Genomic DNA, 25,704 nt, shown 5'->3' with positions numbered 1-25,704 from the left:
GGGGGAGGGGCGGCCCGGGCGCAGGGCCGGGGGGAGGGGAGGGGGCGGGGCGGCCCGCGGCGCACGACAATAATAAGCGCCACAGCGCCCCGACCCGGCCGGCGGGAAGCGGCGCGCCCAGCCCAGCCCCACCACCTCTACCAGCACAAGCACCTCCACCTCCTCCACCACCACTACCACCACCACCACCGCGGGGTACCTCGGGAGCTGGAGGCTGCGGCGCCGCCCGGCCCTTCCTACTCCCCGCCTAGCCGACAGCGGCCTGGAGTCTTAGGGAGGAGCAAAAGCTGCGCGGCCCGGGGGCCGCCGGGAAATGTAGTCCCTCCGCCTCACCGCTTCCGTTAGCCACGGAGGGAAGCCGGGGGCGGAGAGTGGCCGGCTACGTGCTCCCGAGCAGAGCACTAGAGGGCACGAGGTAGGCCGACGGGGGGCTCGGAGGCCGCCGGTAAATGTGGTCCTTCCTCCCCACCAGCGCCATTGTTCTCTCCGGCTCCAGCTCAGTAGCGCGGACTACAGCTCCCAGGGGGCAGTGTGGCCCAGAGGGAAGAAAAGAAGGGCGGAGCGATAAAGCTCACGGAAAGCGAGCGGCCTCGGGTCTGCGGAGGGAAGGATTGGGGAGAGCGTCAGAACAGCCTGCGCCCAGAGGCTTGGCGACTCGGCCCAGCTTTTTCTGGTGGGGGAGCGCAGCGCCCAAGGGACGTCTGCCAGTCGTGCCTAGCCCACTGCACGCTTCGGAAGAGGAAAATGAATGATAACCCCTAAGCCGGAGCCAGGCAGCTGTGTGACTCCGGGCCTCTTCCCACCTCGCTACTTCCATTGCCTCCGGGGAAGCCACGTGGGTGAGCCCGAACCCAATCTCCCAGGAAAGCCACCGAGGAGCTGGGTAGGCCGGAGAAGAGGCGCGAGGGGAACCTCCCTTCCCCCCACCCCCCTCCGACGTCCGAACGCTGGTGGGACTGGAAACCTCGGATGGGACAGAAAAGTGCACAAGCTTTTCTTCCTCGGAGGAAATCCGAGGCTCCGCTAGTTTTATTGCGGTCTGTGCAGAGGCAGGCTCCAGAGAGCTGGCACCTGCCTGCCTTCACTTGATGGCCGAGCTAGTGCCAGCCTAGAGGTATAGCTTCTAAAAAGCAATTCCTAAAACGCCAGGAAGACCAAGACACAGACACTAATACTCCGCTGCCCACGCGACAGGCTCGAAGTGTCTACACCTCCCTTCCAGTGTCTGGTCCATCTTTCAAATCCCTGCTCCTCATTTAAGCTGCAAGATCCTGTTCTCAGGTGGCAGAAGAAAGAGATGGAGAAGAGGAGGTGGAAGTGGGGGAGGCTGTGATATAGGGATATTAGAAGATGAAGGAGGTCTGGAGGAAGAATAGAGGAAAGTGGAACGGATGGTCCATCCAGGTGGCAGTTGTCCCGGTGGATGGCTCCGCATGTGGGCCTGCATAGTGGTCAAGCTGGGGCAGCCAGCTGGCACAGGGGGCAGCGGTAAGGGGCTGTGCCATGTGTCCTTAGGTGCTTGGTCATGGCAGAGAAGTCCCAGGAACGCTGGGGGCAGAGGCGGCAAGAGAAAGGCTTCTCCCCTAGGGAAGGTGGAGGAAGGACAGGTGAAGGAAGTGCTCACTTTTGTCAGGAGGAAAGTTATTCGAACACTCAGACTAATCTACAGTTCTGTTGCTAGCAAGTAGTGGAAAAGGGGAATCGACCACCTGGGGTGAGCTGGAGGCAAAAAGTGCCACAGGGTTCAGACAATCTAATGGCTCTGTTCCCCCTCCCCCAGTGTAGAGGGGAATGGTGGGGACAGATTCTTGGGGAAGACATGATTTCCCCAGAGGCAAGACATCCAAGTACCTGTATGGGCCCTGTAGTGAGTCTCCATCTGATGCTTGAGGGAGAACTTCTTTCCACAGCCAGGACAGGGATAGGGCCGAGGCCCTGAGGGGAGTGGTCGGGAAGCCCGAGGGGGGCCACCAACTCTGCTAACACAGTTCCCATAGGGTGAGGGAGAGCCTCCTGGCAAGGTACAGAGAGAGAGTCAGGCTAGCTGGCTAAGCACCCCACAGAGTCACCAAGGGAAAGCCAGGCTGGGCTGTGAGAGATTCAGTGGAGCACCCCGGGCTGACCAGCAGGTGGTGCTGTGGGCACCTCCGGCCAGGGCCTGCTGCCTGGCTCCTACTCACCTTCACTGCTTCCCTGGTCAGAAATGTTCTTCTCATTAGAACTGGGCTGAGCTGGCCCCAATTGGAGGAATCCTGGTCAGAACAGAGTGGGGGACAGAGGGGACTGCTCAAACCAGAAGTTCCTTTCATATACCCACCCAAGGGGCTTGGCCTGGAGATAAGTAAGAAAAAGAGAAGCCCATCCCATACTGAGGAATGAATGGAACTTACCTGGGCAGGGGATGGAAGATTTGTGTAATCCAAAATTGTCCAAAAGGCAATGGCCCCAGAGAGAAGCTTGGGGACTCAGAGAGAGGAGGCTCCTGAGGGGTGAGGGGAGGGAGAACCAAAGCCTCCTTAGCACCCTGCTCTTTTGGAGACCCCAGGTCAACCTGCCTCTCCACAGGGTACTTGCTCTGGTGGTTGATTCCTGCCCTGCCCTCAGCTCAGAAGATGTACAGTACAGATGAAAAAGTGACTTCTTCCACCATATAGAGGTGACCTCATAGCCACTCCCCTCCCAATATCTCAGGGTCCCATCCCAAGAGCCTCCCTCTCTTGTTCTCCTTACCCAAACTCACCTCTGTTCCTGAGGCCACATTTTTCTCCAGGCTTCAGGGACGGGGGTGCTATGAAAGAAGGGGGTGCCATACCTTGGGGACAGCTGTAGGATGCCCCCAAGGGCAGGCTGGTTCTCTTGGTACCAGGAACTGGCCATGGTACTCCCTTGCAGTGAGGCTGACTAAGGCATCCTTCTAAAGTCCTCAAACTCTCACTAAACCTTTGGGGAAAGGTTTCTGACAAAGGCCACTAGGGCCTCTTCCTGCTTTTCCCCACCACATTCTGCAGTAAATTCTTTTAGTTCTTTTGGCTACACCACCTCTTGTCTCTGCTGCTTTTCTCCCACCATCTGAGTAGATGAGATTGACCTCTGCCGGTCATCAGGGGGCTTTTCCAATTCCAACTACTTTGAGCCATCCTTCCCTCCTCTTGCCTTTCCAATAGATTCTTCTGGCTTTTCCTGATATTGGTTCAATCTCTGAAGTTCATTTTCTTCCCCAAGAACCCTCCTACACTCTGCTTCAAGGGTCTCTACTCCCAAGGCCTGGGCTGCCTCTTGGAGAGCACCCAACTCTCCAGGCCTCAGTTCTAGGGTCTCACCATAAGCAAAGTGCAAAAGATGGGCAAAGGTGAGAAGGCCGATCCCTTCAATTAATGTCCATCTTCCCTTCCGCCCCAGCTGCTGGCTCGTACCTGCCAGCACCAGGCTGTGGGTTGGGAACTCCTGCATCCCCACCTTGATCACAGCATCACAAAGTGCTGGCCTTAGACTAGCTGCTATTCTTACTAGTTGATCAACACCATGGAGACTGTGCAACTGCACAGGAGGCAGCAAGGTGGGGCCCATGTAAAGGAAGAACAGCATGGCCTCCAGTCTATAGAAGGAGAAAGGTCAAATGAGGGAGTTGTTGGACTAGAGCCCCTGACCCTGGGTTTTGAATAATTGGAAAAGAGGAGTTAATTCTGTGACATACCAAAATAGGAGTTGAAACAGCACTAAAGCAGAATAGAAGCCAAATCTAACTGAGGGACTTTGGGTTCAGGCCCCAGAGCTCCCTCAGTAGAATAAAGTCCCTCTGTGTGTCTGGCCTGAGGAAGGATTAAGATCTCAGAAGGACCTGGTGGGTCACAGGGTAGAGAGTCCAGCAATACTAAACAAGAGTTGGGCTCTTAGGGATCTGGGAGCTCCTCAGCCCTTCACGGACCCAGAAGCATGGCTAACAGAGTCACTGGATATTCCCTTAAGAAGTTGGATGGTAGGTAGAAAAGATTCAGTACCCAGAGTGACAAATGGAATCTGGGACAAGGTCAAGGATTTAGCAGAAATGAAATTATACCACTCATGTGGAAAGCCCTGGGTAAAAGAGAGAGAAAACTTCTTTCAGAGACATAATAATACTCATGGAAAGGAGGCTAGAGAAGATTGTGTAGTACACAAAGGTTACAGAGCCAGGAAGGCTAATAAGGGGTTAGAAGCAGAGATGTAATGTGGGATGGGAAGGAAAGCTCCAGCTAGGGAAAGTAGACCACTTACCAACTGTAGGTTCCTCCCAAGACAGTTCAGGGCCTCTGAACTGCTGCTCTTAGGGCTCCCACTCCCCAGACTTCAATTCCTATTAGCTCCACCCACACTCTTGGGGGCCCCCCGCTTAGTGGATCTTCCCTCCCAGTGGGTATTTTCATACCACTTCCTATACCCAAGCAACTAAGTTTTTTTTTTTTTTTTTTTTTTTTATCCTGGGACTCCATTCTAGGAGAATAGGGCCACAACCAGTAGGCAGTGGGTCACACAGTCGCTCAGGGTCACCCAGCTGGGAAGTGTCTGAGCCCGGATTTGAACCTAGGACCTTTCGTCTCTAGGCCTGGCTCTCAATCCACTGAGCTAGCCCAGCTGCCCCTACTTTAGGTTGCAGTTTCTTTAGCAGATGTAGTTTTTACAGGGTGGGGTTGCTAGCCCCACGCCCAACCCTCCTCCTTTTTTCATCAGGGCTAGGGACCGTCCTTGGCCCAGGAGTGGTAAGGCAACTAAGTAGCCTGCCCTCAATTCTGTTTTAGGACATTTGATGTGTAGCTGACTCTGGGATGGAAAAGTGGAGGCTATTTAAGCCTCTAGTCCAGAAGGGAAAGGGATATGGGTTCAAAGGAATGTAAACAAGGCAAATACAAAAATGATCTCTTTCCTTATGCTACCTTTGATCCTCATTTGCTAGGTAGGAAGATTCCCTTTTGCCTAAACCATGATAGCCAATTGATGGAGAGAAGGGATGGCTAGGTGGTATGACAAAGTATTCACCAAATTCAGAGGGGGGTGGGGAGGGGAGCTCCAGGATGACTGGGAATGTTGTCTCTCAGGCACAGGGCTTCTTTCACTTTCTGCCCAAGAGGATGGATGCCCAGGAGGTTTCTCCTCTTCTCACACTTTGTTACTCTGATTTAGAATGAAGAGGAGATACTGAGAAACTCAAGTTTCTTATCCTTCCACATCTTCCTCTTTGCCACAAAACATACAAACCCCTCAGCTCCTAGGACCCCTATCTCAGTTCATGTTTTTTTGCCAGTTGCCCTTTTTTCTTAGCAACACAGGTAGGGAATGGCCTTAAGAGTCATGCCCCCACCAAAAAATTCCTTGAGAGTAGACTTATTTGTTTTGCCCTTATATCCTTAACACCTAGCACAGAGTATCTTGTATACAGTAGGTGATTAATTCACAGTTGTTGAATTAGGGCTGGAAGGCACCTTGGAGATGATCTAGATCAATCTCTTTTTTCAGTCTTCTAGTTTTCTGCTCCCTTCCAAGGTAAGTGGATTTGTTTTCTAGTAGTCACAAGTAATTAAACTGGAATATGCCATTGGAGGAGAAGATGGGGATGGGCAGTTGGAGTGAGGGGAGAGAAAAATAGTGGCTGTGAGTCAGTTGAGGGATAAAGTGCTTCAGAATGAAAAGGAAAACGCAGATAGGCTAACTATTCTTTTGCCCCTCCCTTGAACCTCAAAGATTTTCCATTTCTGTTCTTTTGACTCTTTACAACCTCAAGCTCATGGACAGAGTGAGAGACCCAAATAAAGACATCCTCACAGAAAGCTAAAAATATACTGATCCATGCCCATATACATACGTATACATATGTCCTTATACATCTGCACACAAATAGAGAAACCTCTCCAATATCTGCCAATTTGAAGAGAGCAATCAAGAAAGGGAAGGACAGATAGATGACTGATAAGTTTGGGGAAAGGCCTGGGCAGATGATGTCATTACATGATAGGGCAAGGTGTGATTACCCCAACTCATGTGCCAGTGACTCAGACCCCTTTGTGGTCTGCCCTTTGTTTAGCTGGAAGATTTAGGGGCTATCCCCAAAGGAAAGAATCTTCTACAAATCAAACTTTGGGGAGGAATAATGATCACATTTGAATCCTAGGATGCTCCATAGGGCACAAGTGCAGCAAAAGGGGAAGGAGCAAGAGGGTTTCCTCTCTACTGAATGTAAGTCTTCAGAGAACAAGAGGTCCTATTCTCTGGTAAAGACCTATGTCTTACTGGACAGCTGGGTGGCACAGTGGATAGTATGCCAGGGCTAGAGTCAGGAAGACATTTCCCCGAGTTCAAATATGGCCTCAGATACTAGCTGTGTGATGCTGAGCAAGTCACTTAACTCTGCCTCAGTTTTCTCACTTGCAAAATGAGCTAGAAAATAAAATGGCAAACCACTGCAATGTGTTTGCTAAGAATTCCAAAAGTGGTCACAAAGAGTCAGACACGATTGGTAATAGAATGGGGTTGCTCTGCTGTTAACTGTGTTCAATTCAATAAACATTTATTAAATACCAATTATATCCATTTTATTTTTCTCATCACTTTCCTGTCCACAATTGGTTTTCAGCTCTTTTGAGAGCAGAATTGTTTTCTCTGCCTCTTCCTATAACACTTATCACACTAACAGTGGATCCATAAGAGAGAAAGAATGCTTGTTATGTTGGAATGAAGTATGTGGGGCCAGAGCTTTGGAAAGAGATGAGGGCTGAGTATGTAAACTGGAGAGAAGTCATGGGAATAGAGAGGATAATTGTGCCCACATTTGCTGATGGAAGTCATTGAGAGGAGAAATAGAAGAAGCATCTTGGAGTACAACTAAAAAGAAGGGAGGGGAGGCAAGGATGAGATACCCTGCAAAGGAGACCGAGAAGGGTCAATCAGAGAAGTAGAGAGAAAGCCAGATCAAAAAATCCCAGGGAAGAGTACCCCAGGAGGAGGAGGAGGAGGAGAGGTGATAAACAGTGTCAAATGGAAAGGTCAAGCTGGAAAAACTGAAAAAAGGGCATTGGATTTAGCAACTAAGAAGTTGGTTAGTTTACTTGGTTGAAGCCATTTCATTCAAGAAGCAGAGTCAGTAGCTAGTCTGCAAAGAAATAGCAAGGCCCCAAAGAAGAGATAGGAAAGACACCTCCCCAACTCTATTGTAGAGATGGGAGATCCACAGGTATATAACACTATGTTTTTTGTTGTTGTTTGTTTTTTTTTAAACCCTTACCTTCCATCTTGGAGTCAATACTGTGTATTGGCTCCAAGGCAGAAGAGTGGTAAGGGTAGGCAATGGGGGGGGTCAAGTGACTTGCCCAGGGGTCACACAGCTGGGAAGTATCTGAGGTCAGATTTGAACCTAGGACCTCCCATCTCTAGGCCTGGCTCTCAATCCACTGAGCTGCCCAGCTGCCCCCACACTATGTTGTTTTAAAAAAGGCTATTACAATAGTCCAGACAAGAAGTGGTGAGAAGGTGAACTCAGAATGGTTATTAAGGAGGAGCTTTTGAAAGATGTGGAGGAAAAAAAAATCAAATAATCTGGTAGTAGATTGTATATATGGGTTAAGAGTGAGAAGCAAACAAAATTAGACAAAAAAAATTTTATAACAAAATTCTCTGACAGAGGTCTAATTTCTCAAATATATAAGGAACTAAGTCAAATGTACAAGAAATCGAGCCATTTCCCAATTGCCAAAAGTGGTCAAGAGATACTATGAAGAAGCAATTTTCAGATAAAGAAATCAAAACTGTCAATAATCACATGAAAAGGTGTTCTAAATCCTTCCTGATGAGAGAAATGGAAATCAAAACAACACTGAGGTACCACCTCCCACCTAGCAGATTGGCCAATATGACAGCAAGGGAAAGTAATAGATGTTGGAGGGGATGTGGCAAAATTGGGACACTAATACATTGCTGGTGGAGTTATGAATTGTCCAACCATTCTGGAAGGCAATTTGGAGTTATGACCAAAGGGATTTAAAAGATTTCATGTCTTTTGATCCAGCCATGCCACTGCTGGATTTGTACTCCAAAGAGATAAAAAAAAATGTACAAAAATATAGCTGCACTATTTGTGTTGGTAAAAAAATATTGGAAAATGAGTTAAAGGGGAGGGAGAGAACACAAATCATGTAACCATAGAAAAATACTTTTAAAAAATAATTTTTTTTAAAGTGAGAAGCAGAGGATGATACTGAAGTTTTGACCTGGGTGACTGGAAGGATGATAGCAACTCCAACAATAATAGGGAAGTTTGGAAGAAGAGCGGATTTGTTGAAAAATATGAGTTTTGTTTTGGATAGTTTGAGTTTGAGATGCTACAGAACAATTCAGTTCATAATATACAAAGGGAGCTGGTGATGTGGGCTAGATGTATCTAGAAATCTGCATAGACATAACTACTCATGTGAAGTGAGACTACAAAGAGAAGAGAGCACAGGACAGTCTTGGAGGACACACATAGATGTAAGCATAATAGATAAATATTTAGCAAAGGGAAAATGAGATGCCTAAAGTTCTGAGGATTTTACGACTCCAACTAGGACAAGCGCCTTGCTTTGGAGATCAGTCTTCTTAGGGGTGGTATCCCCTTATGTACCCCAGGGTCCTTTGTTTCTAACACCCTGAAGCCAATAACACTCTGAGGCCCTTCTAACCTCTGTCAGGTTGGGCTGTGACAGTGGCAGGAAGCTGTGTGTCTTTGAAGGGATAAGTGAAGCTTCTAGTTGTCCCTGAAAATTCTCACTTCCCCTACATGCTGACTTGACAAGAATTTAGCCCTTGCTGCTATCTTCCTAGAGAAGAAACCAGAAAATCATGGGTTTTGAGAGCCTAATCCAGCTACTTGAGAAAAAGAGGTAAGGAGATAAAGGCCTAGACCAGCAAAAGTACACTAGAGGTTGGCCATAAATGTATATTTCTCAGTCATCTTCCATAGTTTGAAATAGTTTAGATGCGCTTGAGCCAAAGTAATTAAACAGAAGGGTGCAATGCACACCTTAAGTGCAAGTTCTGTCAAGGGGTTCCAGTACACTGAGAGCATACCTATAAGAGCCCAGACTTCCAAAGAACCACAGTCAAAATAATTCCCTTTGAGCGCAACCTAGTTTAATTTAGTACCTCTATACTCAGTTCAGGCTCAGCAACATAAAGTATATCTATACAAGGACTACCCTAGTTAAGTTTATAGAGACCTATCATCAGGATGGCAAAGAGATAAAGAACATACAATACAGGTATTAAGTTCTCAACACAAGTTCACAGATCCAGACTTACCAAGCAGATTTGGCTCTCCTTAGCTAATGACTTTTTTTCAGGCTGACATTTTGCTGGTTCTTCATCCCTGTCACTTACTAATTGTAGGTGTGTCCCCTGAGGCTCTGACCTGGGCCCTCTTTTTTCTTTTTCCTCTATACTCTCACTTGGTTATCTCATCAACTCCCATGGCTTCAATGATCTCTATGCAGAGAATTCATAGATCTGCTGTAGCTAGCCCTAAGTCCTTCCTGAGCTCCAGTCCCATATTGCCAACAGCCTAGTGGCCATCTTGAATTGGATATCTCATAGGCATCTCAGACTCAACATATCCCAAACAGAATCCATTTTCTTCACTCTCCTCTATCCCCAAACCCTCCTCTCTTCTGAACTTTCCTATTACTGTTCAGGGCACCACCATACTCTAGTCACCTGGACTTGCAACTTTGCTGTTATTCCTTAACTCCTCATTCTCACTCAATCCACACATCTAATACTTTGCCAATTCTTGTCATTTCTACTTTTACAGCATCTCTAATATATAGATCCTTCTCTCTGTTATGATTAAAATCGTTTTAAAATAATTTTTAAGTAATTTTTCATTTTTTATTTAATTATTTAGAATATTTTTCCATGGTTACATGATTCATGTTCACTTCTCCCTTCCCCCTCCCCGAGCTAAAGAGCAATTCCACTGGGTTTTACATGTATTATTGTTCAAAACCTATTTCCCTGTTATCATTATTTGTACTAAAGTGATCATTTAAAGTCGACATATGATTAAAATTATCTTGAACAGGGAAACTAGGTGGCTCAGTGGACCAAAAACTAGGCCCAGAGACTGGAGGTGCTGGGTTCAAATGTGGCCTCAGAAACTTCCTAGCTGTGTGACCCTTGATAAGTCACTTAATGCCCATTGCCTAGCTCTTACTGATCTTCTGCCATGGAAAGTAAGGGTTAAAAAAAATTATGTTGAGAGACTGATTTTGGGTAAGAAATATAGTTTATTGAATATATCTTTCTTGGTTAGGCCAGCATCACAACCAACAAAATGACATTGATAGGTATATAGCACTCTGGAATGACCACAGATCTGGAATCCTGGTTAGGAAGCTTAAGAAATAGAATTTTAGGAGCTCATTATTCAGCCCCTCCCTTGAACTTCCCAAGACCTCTCTAATTGGCAAACAGTTAATTAAGAAGTGTTTCATCAAACATCTACCCCTCCCCATCCCCACGTGATGGGAAACACATCCACAGGAAAAGAATCCTTTTCCCCCTTCATTTATTAACCAAATTCTGTTGAAAGGGAAGGCATTCTTTGGGATTTCTAAGGACAAAGAAAATGCAAAAAGCGGTAGACTGGATGGAACCTCTCCTCCTAGATTCCAGACACAGGAATACACAGTAATTCGCCCTAATATACAGAAATTGGGGCTTTTCTACTTCAGGGTCCTGATATAAGATTTAATACAGTATTTGAAAAATAAATTCTCACATCTCCATTCACATTGCCACCACTCTTGTTCAGGCCTTCTCAGCTGAACTACCTTTTTAGTGGATGTTCCCCTGCCTCATCTTTCTCTATTACAATTGATCTTCAACTCAATAGCAATATGATTTTTCTAAATGAAGGGTTCTTGATATTTTTTTTGTTTCAACAAACTTTTTGGCAATCTGATAAATCCAGGATAATGTTTTTAAATGCATTAAATAAAGTACATATGATTTAAAAACTACAATGATATTGAAATAGTTATCAACCCAACTTTTGGGACAAAAATCCACTATTTGACAAAAACTGCTGGGAAAATTGGAAAATAATATGGGAGAGATTAGGTTTAGATCAACATCTCACACCCCACACCAAGATAAATTCAGAATGGGTGAATGACTTGAATATAATGAAGGAAACTATAAGTAAATTAATTAAGTAAACACAGAATAGTATACTTGTCAGATCTATGGGAAAGGGAAAATTTTTAAACCAAGCAAGAGTTAGAAAAAAATTACAAAATGTAAAATAAATAATTTTGATTATATTAAATTTAAAAGGTTTTGTACAAACAAAAATAATGCAACCAAAATCAGAAGGGAAACAACAAACTGGGAAAAAATCTTTATAACCAAAAACTCTGACAGAGGTCTAATTACTCAAATATACAAGGAACTAAATCAATTATATAAAAAATCAAGCCATTGCCCAATTGATAAATGGGCAAACTATCAATAAGCACATGAGAAAGTGTTCTAAATCTCTAATAATTAGAGAAATGCAAAGCAAAACAACTCTGAGGTACCACCTCATACCTAGCAGATTGGCTAAAATGATAGAAGGGGAGAGTAATGAATGTTGGGAGGGGATGTGGCAAAATCGGGACATTAATGCACTGCTGGTGGAGTTGTGAACTGATCCAACCATTCTGGATGGCGATTTGGAACTATGCCCAAAGAGCTCTAAAAGACTGCCTGCCCTTCAATCCAGCTATAGCATTGCTGGGTTTGTACCCCAAAGAGATCATAGATAAACAGACTTGTACAAAAATATTTATAGCCATGCTTTTTGTGGTGGCAAAAAAACTGGAAAAAGGAGGGTATGCCCTTCAATTGGGGAATAGCTGAACAAATTGTGGTATATGCTGGTGATGGAATACTATTGTGCTCAAAGGAATAATAAACTGGAGGAATTCCATGTGAACTGGAAAGACCTCCAGGAAGTGATGCAGAGTGAAAGGAGCAGAGCCAGGAGAACACTGTACACAGAGACTGATACAATGTGGTAAAATCGAATGTAATGGACTTCTGTACTAGCAGCAATGCAATGACCAAGGACAATTCTGAGGGACTTATGGAAAAGAATGCTACCCACATTCAGAGGAAGAACTGCAGGAGTAGAAACACAGAAGAAAAACAACCGCTTGAACATATGGTTGGGGATGTAGACCTGAAATGACCACACCAATGCAAGTATCAATAATATGTAAATAAGTCTTGATCGATGACACATGTTATATAACCAGTGGAAATGGGTGTTGGATATGGGGGGGGAGGGTGAAGGGGAAAGTAAAAGCAAGAATTATGTAACCATGGAAAATTTTTCTAAAAAAAAAAATAAAATATTTAAATCTAAAAAATAAAAAAAAGAAATAGTTATCAAAATATTGAAATACCCACACCAGTTTTCAAAACCAAGTTAAGATCCCTGTTTTAAATCATTTGTAGGCTATCTCAGCTCCTTTGATGACACCTTATTTTAAGGATCAGATATAAAGTGCTCTTTTTGGCATTTCAAGTACTTCATAATCTGACTCTCCTACCTTTTCAGTCTTCTTACAATTTATCTTCATTCATACACTTTAAGATCCTGTTACACTGGCCTATATTCAATTCCTTGAACTGGAGAGACATTCCACCTTTGTGAGTTTTCACTAGCTATCCCCCATGACCATGACCGTAATGATCTGCTCTATTAACTCCTCACTCCACTTCATGATTGGGCTCAAATCTTAACTTCTACAGGGGGTCTTTCCTTGTTCTGACCTGTTCCCCCATGCTGGTAGCTTTCCCTTCTCAAATAACCTTCCATCTCCTTTGAATATAATTTATACATACTATTTCTGACTTGTCTTCCTCTTTAGAATGAGTTCCTTGAAGAACAGAATTGTTTTTGCCTTTCTTTTTATCCCTAACCCTCAGCAAAAGAGCCTGGCTTCCTTTAAGTCTGGGCTAAAGTCCCATCTTCTATGAGAAACCTTTCTCAATTCTTCATCTTAGTGATTTCCCTCTGAGACTATCCCCAATTTGTCCTGTATATGTTCTGTTTATACATAGTTGTTTGTCCCATTACATTGTAAGATATGTGTGTGTATATTTGAAATATTTAAGAATTATGATCAAGTTAACAACCATCCACAATTTCAGAGTATTAATGATGAAGCAAGAGGAAGCATGACCTGACAGAAAGGTGAGAGGCTCAAGATTCAGAATGAGACCCAAATTATTGTATATGATCAATATGGGAATTTGTTTTGCTTACCTAGTTGTTACAAGGGTTTTTCTTTTCAGTTGGGAAAGAGGTAAGAGGGAAAGGGATGATAGGTATATACTTCCATCCCCTTTACCCCTGCCCCCACCCTAAAAAGAGAGAAAAGAACAAAAAAAGCAAAGAAGAATTACAAAGTAAATTAGCTTTGAAAGTGACATGTCACCGGGCAGCTAGGTGGCTCAGTGGATTTAGAGCCAGGCCTAGAAGCAGGAAGTCCTGGGTTCAAATCTGAACTCAGACCCTTTTTAGAGGCATGATCCTAGTTAAGTCACATAACCTCCATTGTCTAGCCCTTACAACTCTTCTGCCTTGGAACCAATACACAGGATTGATTCCAAGATGGAAGATAATGTTTTTTATTTAAAAAAAAAGTGACATGTCAAATTTATTATATACTTAGAAAGAAAAGCATATTCTATGCAAAAGAGATTCAGTTCCATATACAAGCCTCTCCCTTTCACTCTGCAATTAATATGGGAATGCTTGTTTTATTTGGTGTTTAAGTTCACAGTGATAATAGATACTCATATGATGTGGTAAAAAGGACACTGAAAACCAACCCTGCCTATTTCACAGTATTGCTTTAAGGATTAGATACCCTGATACTCTACTTGATATTATAAATTCCTTAATAAATCTAACCATATAAATATATGATAGTATTCTTGTTATTATGCATCTTTAAGTAAATAGCATCTTCTCAATCAGAAATAAGTTCTTAAATCTTCATCTCTTTCTACTATCTATACCAGCTTTCCAGACATGGCCACTACCCAAGTTTAGTCTCTTAAGCTTCTTACCTGGATTATTTATTGCTATAAACTTCTAATTGGTGTCCTCATAATTCTTCATAACAAAGCTAAAATGATTTTCCTAAGACACAAGTCTGACCATGTTATTCCTCTGCTCTAATCCTATTTCTGTCACCTATAAAACTCTTCATCCTGGCATCTAAAGATCACCACAATCTGGCTCTAACATACCTAATCACATTCCATTTTGTATTAGTCAGCCCTCAATATTCTCACATTTCCAACTTCAACATCTAAGTGGTTTTGTAAGAAGCTTCATTTTTACTTTTGCCCTGGCAACAAGCAGATTCTCAGCTATAACAGTAGAGAAAGAAATGAAAGGTGCAAGCACTGGGAGGAGGAAAATATTAATCAAAATGTTGGTGAATCAGCTCCAGAAGATGCAAAAGGAACAATTTCAGGAGTACAATGAAGAAATTGAAAAGATGGAAAAGTCACCAAATCTGTGGGGAATGGTGGTTGCCATTTGCCCTCTCTCAGAGCTTGTATAATCAAGCAAGAATGCCAGCCCAGCACAGCTCTAAGTGGTGGAGGAAGCCCACCCTGGCCCCTGGAGGGAGCTCTGACAGGGAGCTGGGTACTCATCCCAGGCACATTTGTGTTTTTATCAGGGAATAATAGTTCAAACTCAAAGATGAAAGACAGACTGGACATGGTTATTCCTGCCTCTCCCAGTCCTATCTGGTGTTGTTTCTTCCAGCCCTTGCATTTTATGGCTTATTTCCTGGTTACTGTGTTAGGGAAATTATGTACCCTTATAAAGAATTGTATGCAGGAAAGTATTTTGTATTAGAAACGCTAGCAATAGCAACAAGAGAAAAGGAAATTCAAAGAATCAGAATGGGCAAAGTTAATTATCCTTTTTTGCAGATGAAATGATGGTATATATGGAAAATCCTAGTAATTTTAACAAAGTAGCAGAATATAAAATAAGCCTACAAAATTCATCCGCATTTCTGTATATTACTAACAAAGACCTGAAAGAAGACATATATCTCATTTAAAAGAACCATAGATAGAATAAAATACTGGGGATATTTGCCAAAACAAACCCTGGAACCACATGAACATAATTATAAAACACTTTTTATACAAGTAAAGTCAGATTTAAACAACTAGAAATACTAATTGTTCATGGGAGGGCAGAGCCAATATAATTAAAATGGCGATCCTACCTGAACTAATCTACTTATCCAATGCCATCCCAATTAAATTGCAAAAAATGTATTTTATTGCAGTAGAAAAAATAATAACATTAATTTGGAAGGTCAAAAAAGTCAAGAATATCAAATTTAATTAATAAAAAAGTAAAGGAAGGAGATATACCAATACCAGATTTTAAACTGTATCATTAAGCGGTAATTGTCAAAACTATTTGGTACTAAGAAATAAAAAGTCAGATTTTTAGTGGAACAGAACAGGCATGCAACAAGCAACAGTAAAAAGATTATAGTAGGGGCAGCTGGGTAGCTCAGTGGATTGAGAGCCAGACCTAGAGACGGGAGGACCTGGGTTCAAATCCAGTCTCAGACACTCCCCAGCTGTGTGACCCTGGGCAAGTCACTTGACCCCCATTGCCTACCCTTACCACTCTTCTGCCTTGGAGCCAATACACAGTATTGACTCCAAGACAGAAGGTAAGGGTTTAAAAAAAAAAAAAAAAAAGATTATAGTAACTTTGTATTTGAAAAAGGTAAAGATCCAAATTTTGGGGATAAGAATTGACTATTTGGTAAAAATTGTTAGGAAAACTGGAAAGCAATTTGGCAGAAACAAGACCAATATCTTATACCATTTACCAAGATAAGATCAAAATAGACATAGTAGATATAAAGGGTCTTTGTTAGTAATATACAGCCAAGTAGCCAAGATTAGAAGGAAAGTAGAAAAACTGGGGGGGATTTTATAGACAGCTTCTCATATAGAGGTCTCATATTTCAAATATAGAGAAAAATCTGTCAAATTTATAAGAATAGAAGCTACCGCATGGGGAATATGTTAATATGTATTGCATAAAAATACTGGTATAACTTCTAATAGACCATTTACTACCTCTGGAAGGGAGAGAATCTGAATCACAAAATGTCAGAAGACAATTGTAAAAAATTGTTTCTATATGTAATTTTTAAAAAAAGTTTAAAAATAAAGAATATATAGCATGAATTTATCCCAAATCATTTTTACAATGTTAAAAAATTTCCAATATTTTTAATTTCAACTAAGTTTTGAATATTTTTTAATTAAAAAAAGAATAGGTTGTTCCCCAATTGATAGATTGTCAAAATATATGAAGTCTTTGGATGAAGAAATCAAAGCCAAATCAAAGTCAGTACCTGAAAAAAAGGTACATCAAAACAATTTTGAGATGTCACCTCACACCTATCAGATTGGCTAAAATGATAAAAGGGAAAATAATGACAAATTTGAAGGGGATGTGGAAAAATGGGGACACTAATGTGAACTGATCCAGCCATTTTGGAGAACAATCTAGAATCATGCCCAGAAAAGTCATAAAACTGGGGCAGCTAGGTAGCTCAGTGGATTGAGAGCCAGGCCTAGAGACAGGAGGTCCTAGGTTCAAATCCGGCCTCAGCCACTTCCCAGCTGTGTGACCCTGGGCAAGTCACTTGACCCCCATTGCCTACCCTTACCACTCTCCCACTTATAAGTCAATACACAGAAGTTAAGGGTTTAAAATTAAAAAAAAGAAAAAAGTTATAAAACTATACATACTCTTAGACCTAGCTGTACCACTGTTGGTTCTGTTTCCCAGGGTGATCAGGAAAAAAGGAAAAGAACCTATATTTTCTAAAATATTTATAGCAGCTTTCTTTGTGGTGGCAAAGAACTAGAAATTGAGGATTCAATTGGGAATTGGCTGAACAAGTTATGGCATATGAATGTGATGGAATACTACTGTGCTGGAAGAAATGATGAACAAACAGGCTAATTTTTTTTAAAAGGAAAAGACCTACATGAAATTATGAAAAGCAAAATGAATAAAACCAAAAGAACATTCTATACATCTACAGAATTAATTTGTGAAGAATAACTTGTGAATGTCCACCTCTAGAGAGAGAACTGATCTATAGAAAAATGAAACATGTTTACATATACTTTTTTTGTGAATCAAATGAGGTCTTCTTTAGTGCAGAGAGGGGAGGAAGATATCTGATAATTTTAATGTAACCAAAAAAACAAATTAGTAAAGTTCTCAAAAAAAATCGACAAGAGATTATCAGAGATGGGAGGTCCTGGTGTTCAAATCTGGACCACAGTACTTCTAGCTTGTAATCCTGGACAGGTCACTTAACCCCTTTTTCATAGCCCTTAATACTCTTCTGCCTTGGAACCAATACAAGTATTGGTATTAATTCCAAGACAGAAGGTAAAGGTTATTAAAAAAAAAAAAAGACTATTAGTAATGTTAGAGGGAACTGTTTTTGGTTGAGTGGTGAAGTGGAAAGCCAGAATGCAAAGTGCTGAAGAGTGATTGAGAAAATGGAAAGAAGCAAAAATAATGTTTTACAGGAGTTTGGCTAAGGAGGACAAGATATAGGATGTTAGCTTGAGGAGACTGTAAGGTCTACTGAAAGTTTTTTTCATGGTGGGGAAGTAAGAAAGGAGCCTGTGGATAGGGGTAGTAAGTCAACATGATTCTACAAGACTGGGATTTCTAATATCTATGTCCATATGGGATAAATTTTACCATAATAACATTGTTCCTGAGGGCAATCACAGAATCTTACTGTTGGATTTTAAAGGATATATAGACTAACCCATATCTGAATAGGGATCCTCTCAACAATATTACCAACCATTGTGATAACCAAAGATTGTTAAAGACCAGCCTGAAGATCTCCAATGATAAAGTACCCATTATTTTCTAAAGTACCCCATTTCAATTTTGGATAGTTCTAATTATCAGGAAGTTTTCCTTACATGGAGGCTAATTTTCCTTTCTGCAAATGAATTCTCCATATCTGCTAATTTTACTTTGCAATAGTATTCCATTACATTTCGATACACCAAAATTTATGTTCTATGGCTTGCTCTATCCCCTGAATTCATTCCTTAATAGCCAACTTCCTAGAGCAGACCACGTTTTGCAGCTACAGAAATCAATCAATCAATCAATCAACCAAAAAGATACAAGCTTCTAAGTTTTTACCAGGAAGGATCCACTGAATACCAGAGGAGGCAAACTGCTTCTGCCTTCTAATGGAGAGGCAGCATGTAAATAAATGCACATATACTCTCTAATATATACACATACACAGGGGAAATAGAAGGCAATCTGAGAGAGAAGGGACTATTAGCAAGGGGGATTGGAAAAGACCTCCTGAAAAAGGGGAGATTCTGGAAGCAACTAGACCTGCAACTAGACCAACAGTCATTCTCTGTGGATGACCCCACAAGAAAACTCTATGGAGACCCTCCCCCATTGCTGGGCTTCATAAGGAGGTATTAAACAACATGGCCTTCTGAGGTGGTTCCCAAAATAATGGGCCTTGTCAGATTTCCCAAGATATGAGGTCTTGGGGAGCAACCCCCTGAGAAATCCTGGTAGGGCAACAAGGGATGCCTTAAAGACAGGCCTTGGAAGTCTTCACAAGGGGATCTCTGAGGTGCTCCTCAACAATCAAATCTGGGGGTAGAGACTCCCAACACCTCGGATGGAGCTCTCTGAGGCACCTCCCCACAACAAGGCCTAGGAAGAGGCTCCTCATAAGTCCTGAGAGGTAGTCCCCAACAGGGGCAGTCTCTGAGGCAACTCCCTCTATGAAGAGCCCCCCCCCACAATGGGGGTCTTTGGGGCCTCCCCAACAACAAGGCCTAGGAAGGGGTTACTCCTCTGCAGGGGTCTTAAAGGTATCTCACCACTTCTCACACAAGGTCAAGGAGAAGTCCCCCCCCATCCCCAACAATTGGGGACATGTAAGGATTCCCACACATATTCCCTGTGAAATATCTCCCACACACATTGGGGTTCCCCAGGAGTCCCCACATTGGCACTCTTCCCATGAGCCCCTCACTTTGGGGTTCCCTGAGACATCCCCCTCAGTCTACCCCAGAGCTCTTTGAGGTGTCCCCCATTTTTTCTATGAACCTCCCACTCTGGGGTTCCCTAAGGTGCCCCTGAAGGCCTAGAAGCTCCCCACAGTGGGATTCACTGAGGCAACCCCCCAGGCCTAGGAGCTCCCCCACTTTGGGGTTCCCTGAGATCTCCCTCAGTTCACTCCAGAGCTCTTTGAGGTGCCCCCCCCAAGGCTTAGAAGCCCCTCACAGTGGGGTTCACTGAGGCAACCCCACCAGGCCTAGGGGCCTGCCCCACATCGAGGCTCCACCACAGGCGCGCAGGGAAGAAACGTCAAACCTCGAGCCCTCACCGCTCCTGCCTCGCCTCGCCTCGCCTCGCTTGGCCTCCTCTTTCCCTCTCCTTAGCCTGGGCGCTCCCCGACCGGCCTCCGCTGGCCCCTCTGCCGCCGCCCCTCCACGCTCTATTAACGGCCCTCACCGTTGGCCACTTTCCCGCCTTTTCTTCCCAGCGCGCTCCCGGCAGTTGGTGGGGAGCGAGGGGGAGGGGGTTGGAGAGGGGGAGGAGCGGGCGAGCCGTGACATCATCTAAGAGCTCGCCCGGGATAGGCTGGCTGGTTAAGGCGGGGCCATGGGGAAGTGGCAGCTCTCTGAGGTCCAAGGTTGAGAGGACTCGTGTGTGATTGGCGGAGGAGCTCGCACCTCGGGCCACGTGGAGGAGAGGAACCAATGGAAATCAATAAGCCAAGGAGATGAGCAGTTAGGGGACAGGGCATGGGAAGCCGGGTAGAGCCACCCAGAGCTGGGCAGAAGAGGGGGCAGATGGGAGGGAAGGTCAGGGATTTCAGATCCAGAGCCCGTCTAAGCCACCCCTCTCATTTGGCTGACAGTTGAGGAAGCTGAGGCCGGGGTAGATTCAGCACCGCAGAGACCATTGATTTAGAGCTGGAAGGGACTTCGGAGTCCATTTAGGTCTCCCCTTTCATTTGGTTGACAAACGGGGAAACTGAGGCCCAATGTTACCCAAGCAGGAGGCATCAAAGGCAGGATTGGAACCCAGGGCTTCCAAGTGACCATCCGGTGCTCTAAGAGTCCTGTCATACAATGTGCCTTGCTTGGACAGTCCCAAGGGCCAATTTTAACAGAAAATGCAGGAGGGATATCACTAATTGTTAGAAGAAGCCTCATTAACCCAAGCAGAGCATGAATTCTATATCTTCCCCATACCCACACCCATTTAGCAGACCCAGCTCTATAAAAAACGCCCCAAGTCTGGGTAGGTGGAAAAGCTGGAATCTAGAGTGCTCCAGATTTGGGAGCCCCACCTCTAACTGTCTGACAAGGGTTGATATCTTGTTTCCTCAACTTAGCTCTAGGGGCAGGCCACCCTTTCTGGCTTTATCTGCCTGATTGTGGACAGACTGGCATAAGAGGCAGCCCAATGGGGTGGGAAGAAGCTTCACCCCTCAGTTTGGTGTCAGAAGCCCTGGCTTCAAAATCTGACCCTGCTATTTATTCTGAATGACCTAAATTGATTATGGGACTAGAGTATTATTCCATAAATTCATCTTCATTGAATGGGCAAGTTTTGAGGATGAACTAGTCAAAAGGAGGGAGGAAGAGTGGTAGCAAGGATGAAAGCATTCTGTTGAGAAAGTGGAAACAAGCCCAACAGGTGTCTCAGTATTCTACCATCCTGGATCCATGACTTGTTCTGATCAAGGCCAGACAAGGCAGCCTGGTGTGATGGGGAAAACACCAGACTTGGAGTTCAGAAGAATTTGGGTTTCAAATCTTGCTTCTATTTATGATCTCAATGTATGTAGGCACTTTATCTCCTCATCTGTAAAATGGGATTATTTGATAGTGGTACTACCGAAGTGGGCAGGACTGTTTTGAGGCTTGAATGAGACCAGAGGTCTATGGTTACGAAAACCCTGAATATAGAAGCTCTGATCAGTTATTCTGGATGGAACTGCAGCCCGGTTCTGCTCCCATAGAGTTCTTGGTTCAAGGTCCTTTAGGTTTGAGCAAGGACATTCTTGGAAGAATGTAGTGGGTTCAGTTAGTGGTTAGTGCCACAAAGGCGTGATTTGCCCACTTGGCTCATTCCTTCCTTAGACCTCTTCCCCTTTCAGTGGAATACCTTGGTCATCATTTCTAGCTTTGTTTCCTCTCCTATGCTCTCAGTGCTTTGACTTAGGCCAAAAAGGTTCAGCCTTTTGAACTGGTTCCTCTGAAATTTCTTGGGAAAATTTTGAGCCCCATTCCAACTAACCTGGGTTTCAGGAAAAATACAGAACAAACAAACAAACAAACAAAAAAAAAACCCCAACAACATTCTTACTGAGCCTTTTAACCAAGCAAGCCAGTTCCAATGAGCTATAATGAGACTTGTCATGATTAGTGAGATGCTAGTGTCTGGTAGCCCATCTCACACAGGAGTGTCCAATAGATTATCTCTGCCTGAGTTAAATCCTGTAACTCCCATCTTCCATGTTGGCAGATGATTCTGTTCTTATTCCAGAAAATGGAGGTTGGGGATTTCTTATTAGGGTTCCTCTTCTTCAAGTCTCTCATTTTTCCCTCTGCGTACGGTCTGAGCAACAGTCTTCTGCCCTCCCCTCCTATCATATCACACGCCAGGTACCTAACTACAACTACTTCTCTTACCTTTGCTCCACACGCCCTTCTCATTCATCTTATCTCATCTCCAGCAGCAGATCTCCTAACGGGATCCAGAAACAAGCAAACCTGTTTTGCCTGTTGAGGGTGGGTAGAAATAGCCAGTCTGGAGCATGATTTTGCTCAGCCCCACTCTTAGGCATAAACATGGCCAAGAAGGGAATGTGGCCAGACTGGAACCCAAAAGGAAGTATGGATGGATGAGGGCAAAGATGAAACTACTACTCCCTTCCCCTGGACTGCTTGCTCTCTTCAGCCCCTCTTGGAGCCTTCTAGCCAGAACAAATTGGCTCAGGATGAGAAAAACAAAAACCAAAAAATTTTATTTTACACAAAATATGCAAGGAAAGACTCGGCAACTCTTACTGGGAACCAGAATGCCTGGGATAGAGGAAGAAGGGGAATATCCTAGAAGCAGGGAGGGGAAATTATTTGGGGAAGATGGAAAAGAAAACTGGGAACAGCAGATGCATGAGTTTGGGTGAAGAGCCCACAAAACCATCTGTGGGGCATGGGTGGGCCCAGTGGGAAGAGATAGGTGAAGAAAAGATACTACTTCTGGGGAAGAAGGATACACTTCTGGGAGAGTCTCAGAGTATCGTGTAATAGTACATGGCCAACAGCATCACAGGGAGCTGAGAAAGAAAAGAGAGAGGGATGAGGAACATCCCCTTACCATCATACTATTTTGTCTGCCCAGGGTCTCTAGGCTAGAAAGTCCAGGAACTTGTAGTTCTTTAGACCAGGCAGCCAGCTCCTGATGCCAGGAGTTAAAACCCTGTCACTCCCCATCACTCTTCCCCACACTGGGATGTTGAGGTGTGTGTGTGTGTGTGTGTGTGTGTGTGTGTGTGTGTGTGTGTGTGTGTGTGTGTGTGTTATCTCCCTGTCTGCCACCCTGTCCCCAGCCTTTGGGCATGTCATGGAGTGGTGGAAAGAACTTAATAAAAATTTGTGGAAAACTTATGAGCTTGGGTTGATGGGAATGGGGAAATAGGATTCGTTCTAATTCTCCCCAATTTCTCAAGTACTCCCTCTTAGCACCCTTCATTCTGGCCCGGTGGCTTCAGAACTCTCACCGTCCACATAAGAATGGCGAATCCAAACCAAGAGATCCCCCATGTGTAGCTATCAATGGCATGACCAATATGCTCAAAGCAGCCCTGCAAAGGAAAGGTAGAGTGAGGGGAGGTTGAAAGAAGGAATAGTGGGGTGAAAGGCCATGTCTGTTGGTACCTTGGTGAAGAGGTAGTCTCGGTGGCCAAGCCGACATCCATCCTCATTGAGAGGGTTGAAGTTGGCATCTCTACGGCAACACAGTGGGGGCCAAGGAAACACAACCTCGGGGGTGGCTTCTCGGAAGCCTGATGTGAAGTTCACCCAGTCTAGGGGCCCTGAGGTACCACAGCATTGTTGCTGGAAAGGCAGGCAGGGGAAACGGGAAGAAGGAAATGGGGGAGAATGAGACATTCCTCTTCCAAAGAACCCAGTATCTGGCTGTCTTGGCTCTGGGTTTCTCCCTTCAGCTACCTATGGTCTTCACTAACTCTAGTATTTGTCATTCCCATCCCAGCTTCTGGATCCTCACATTTCCCTCACTTTATGTGGCCCACCTCTCTGTCCTCTAGGAGCCTGGGCTTCCAGTTCTCTAAGATCGCTCTCACCTCAATCATGACTCGGTCCCAGAAACGGGTTAGTTCCTGGCCCTGGCTAGTTGGGGCATTGTAGTGTGTCAGCATCTGCTTGGTAATAAGTGCTGGGTTTGACACCACCTGTAGTAAGAAGAAAGGGTCAGAGGTTGTGTTCTTCCCTAGAACCAGACGGAGAAGAAGATCCTCAGAGAGATAATGCCACCTCACCCCACCCAGTATTCCAAGTCTTTCTGGGGGTTTTTAGTCTTCTTCGTGTCCCAGACCTCTTGGGCAGTCTGGTAAAACCTATGAACCCCTTCTCGTCCTAGAATCATGTTATTAAATGCATAGAATAAAATCCAGAAGATTATGATAGAGACCAGTTATTATTTTTTTTAAACTCTTACCTTCCGTCTCGGAGTCAGTACTGTGTATTGGATCCAAGGCAGAAGAGTGGTAAGGGTAGGCAATGGGGGTTAAGGGACTTGCCCAGGGTCACACAGCTGGGAAGTGTCTGAGGTCACATTTGAACCCAGGACCTCCCGTCTCTAGGCCCGGCTCTCCATCCATTGAGCTACCCAGCTGCCCCCAGAATCCAGGTATTATTACAATAATTATTAAAATATTTTCAAATATAAGTTCCCGGAATCCTTGTTCTACAATGTAGTGATCTGGGACAATCCTGAAAGACTTACGATGGGGAAGGCTATCCACCCCAATTAACAGAGAAGGAACTGTTGGAGTTGCCTTTCACATCAGTGTATTTATGGTTTTATTAGGGAGTTTTGGTTTTGTATGGATGTGATCTTACAATAGTGACCAATATGGAAATGTGTGAAAATGTGTTTTGCATGATAATAAAAATAAAAATTTAAAAATAATAAAAAAGAATGCTTGCTCTAGCCCATATCTCCAAACTCTCATCCACAAGCATCTTGTGCCACCTTTCCTCCACCCCTTAATTCCCCCGAGTGCTCACGTAGTCTCTGTGGGTATAGGATGTGATGCTGGAGGCACACTCAAACACATAGACAATCAGCATTAATACCAGGTACTAGAGAGGAAAGAGAAGAGGGTTAAATAGGAAGGGACAGGATCTGTGGTGGGGTTGTGGCTTAAGAGTATGATTCAAGGATTTGGCCCAAAAGGGACGGAGTCTGATAAGAGTGGTTAATTGGGGTTCAAGCAGGAAATGGTGGTTCCGGGGTTTTTGGAAACAATCCAATTGGAAGGGATGGGAAGAACCTAGCAAGAGGCCATTTCCACTGTCACCCATTTCCCTCTCCACCCCAGCCCAGCCCACTCCTGACCGTGAGCAGCATTCCTCGGCTGTGGCACAGTACTGCTCCGATACCAAAGCTGGCAACCACAAAAAAGGAGAAGCCGGTGAAAATGGCAATCCAGGCTCCCGCAAAGACGTCGTCCTTGCCAGAAACTCCGAGCAGAGGGTAGACCCGGTACTGATCCGCTGTCACCCAAACAGTCTCCGCAAACAGGGCCAGGCCTGACATCTGGACCAAGGCACTAGTCAAGGCGGGGCACACACGGCCTCTCCCCACCGTGGGGCCCTTCGGCCCAGCTTCAAACATCTTTCACCCAGACAGTCTCCTTGCCACCGCCAGTCCCTTGCAATCCTCCACGCCCTTCAACTGGAACCAACTGAGCAATTATTGACTGCATGGCTTATTGCTCCGGAGCATCTCCTAGTTCCCTCTCCTGATACTCGCTGAAATGTTTTGTATCTTCCTTATTTTCGATATGTTCAGACCCATTTGAGTACCCCCATCCTCCCCCATATTTGTGTGACCACAATCCCATACCAACAGCATGCAAAGCAACCAGTTCAATGGTTTTTTCCCACCTAACTCAACTAATCTTGTTCCCCCATTTCCATGAACTCAAATCCCTTGCCAGGGATTCCAGGCCTGCCAAAAGAAGGGTCTGGGCAGAGGGACAGTGTAAACCCCCTTGCTTCTCCCTCTTAAGGTGCTGTTGCCCCACTAACCTCGGTGCCCTAGAATCTCCCCCTCTGTTTCTCAGAACCAGCCCTATCGTTTTTCTGCCCTATCCCCCCAAGCCTAACCTGCTGGGAAAGGGAAAGGGGATGGGATCCGTTTACCAGGATGATGATGTTTCCAAGGACCAGTAAGCCCACCACAACTGGGGATCCTTTTTCTCCTGCCATGACTCCCTGCAACACAAGTGGAATTCC

At 44.4% G+C, this 25,704-nt stretch overlaps 2 protein-coding genes across 2 annotated transcripts; both read right to left on the bottom strand.

Moving 5' to 3' along the window:
- Positions 1-1,252: 1,252 nt before the first annotated feature.
- ZBTB32 (zinc finger and BTB domain containing 32) lies at positions 1,253-3,585 on the bottom strand. Its single transcript, XM_044668615.1, is given in 7 exon segments — positions 1,253-1,473; positions 1,476-1,583; positions 1,852-1,935; positions 2,181-2,252; positions 2,318-2,331; positions 2,741-2,901; positions 3,226-3,585. Coding segments are annotated over 7 exon segments (1,020 nt in total).
- An 18,633-nt stretch (positions 3,586-22,218) lies between these two features.
- On the bottom strand, positions 22,219-25,081 carry UPK1A (uroplakin 1A). Its single transcript, XM_044671199.1, has 6 exons — positions 24,803-25,081; positions 24,472-24,546; positions 23,526-23,633; positions 23,098-23,277; positions 22,941-23,024; positions 22,219-22,496 (listed from the first exon to the last, which is right to left on the bottom strand). The coding sequence occupies exons 1-6, from the start codon at positions 25,079-25,081 to the stop codon at positions 22,452-22,454; spliced, it is 771 nt and encodes a 256-aa protein (XP_044527134.1). The 3' UTR covers positions 22,219-22,451.
- Positions 25,082-25,704: the final 623 nt, after the last annotated feature.

Source organism: Gracilinanus agilis, chromosome 3 (assembly GCF_016433145.1).
Source record: "Gracilinanus agilis isolate LMUSP501 chromosome 3, AgileGrace, whole genome shotgun sequence".
NCBI classification, from domain to species: Eukaryota; Metazoa; Chordata; class Mammalia; order Didelphimorphia; family Didelphidae; genus Gracilinanus; species Gracilinanus agilis.
This window is presented reverse-complemented; position numbering and strand designations above follow the sequence as displayed.

What these genes read in the sequence shown, in the direction of transcription:
- UPK1A (XM_044671199.1), bottom strand. Translation starts at nt 25,081, where the DNA reads ATGTTTGAAGCTGGGCCGAAGGGCCCCACGGTGGGGAGAGGCCGTGTG. An exon ending in GCCGAGGAATGCTGCTCACG is followed by an intron (nt 24,547 to 24,802) that starts GTCAGGAGTGGG and finishes TTTCCTCTCTAG; the next exon opens with TACCTGGTATTAATGCTGAT. An exon ending in CCTATACCCACAGAGACTAC is followed by an intron (nt 23,634 to 24,471) that starts GTGAGCACTCGG and finishes TTCTTACTACAG; the next exon opens with GTGGTGTCAAACCCAGCACT.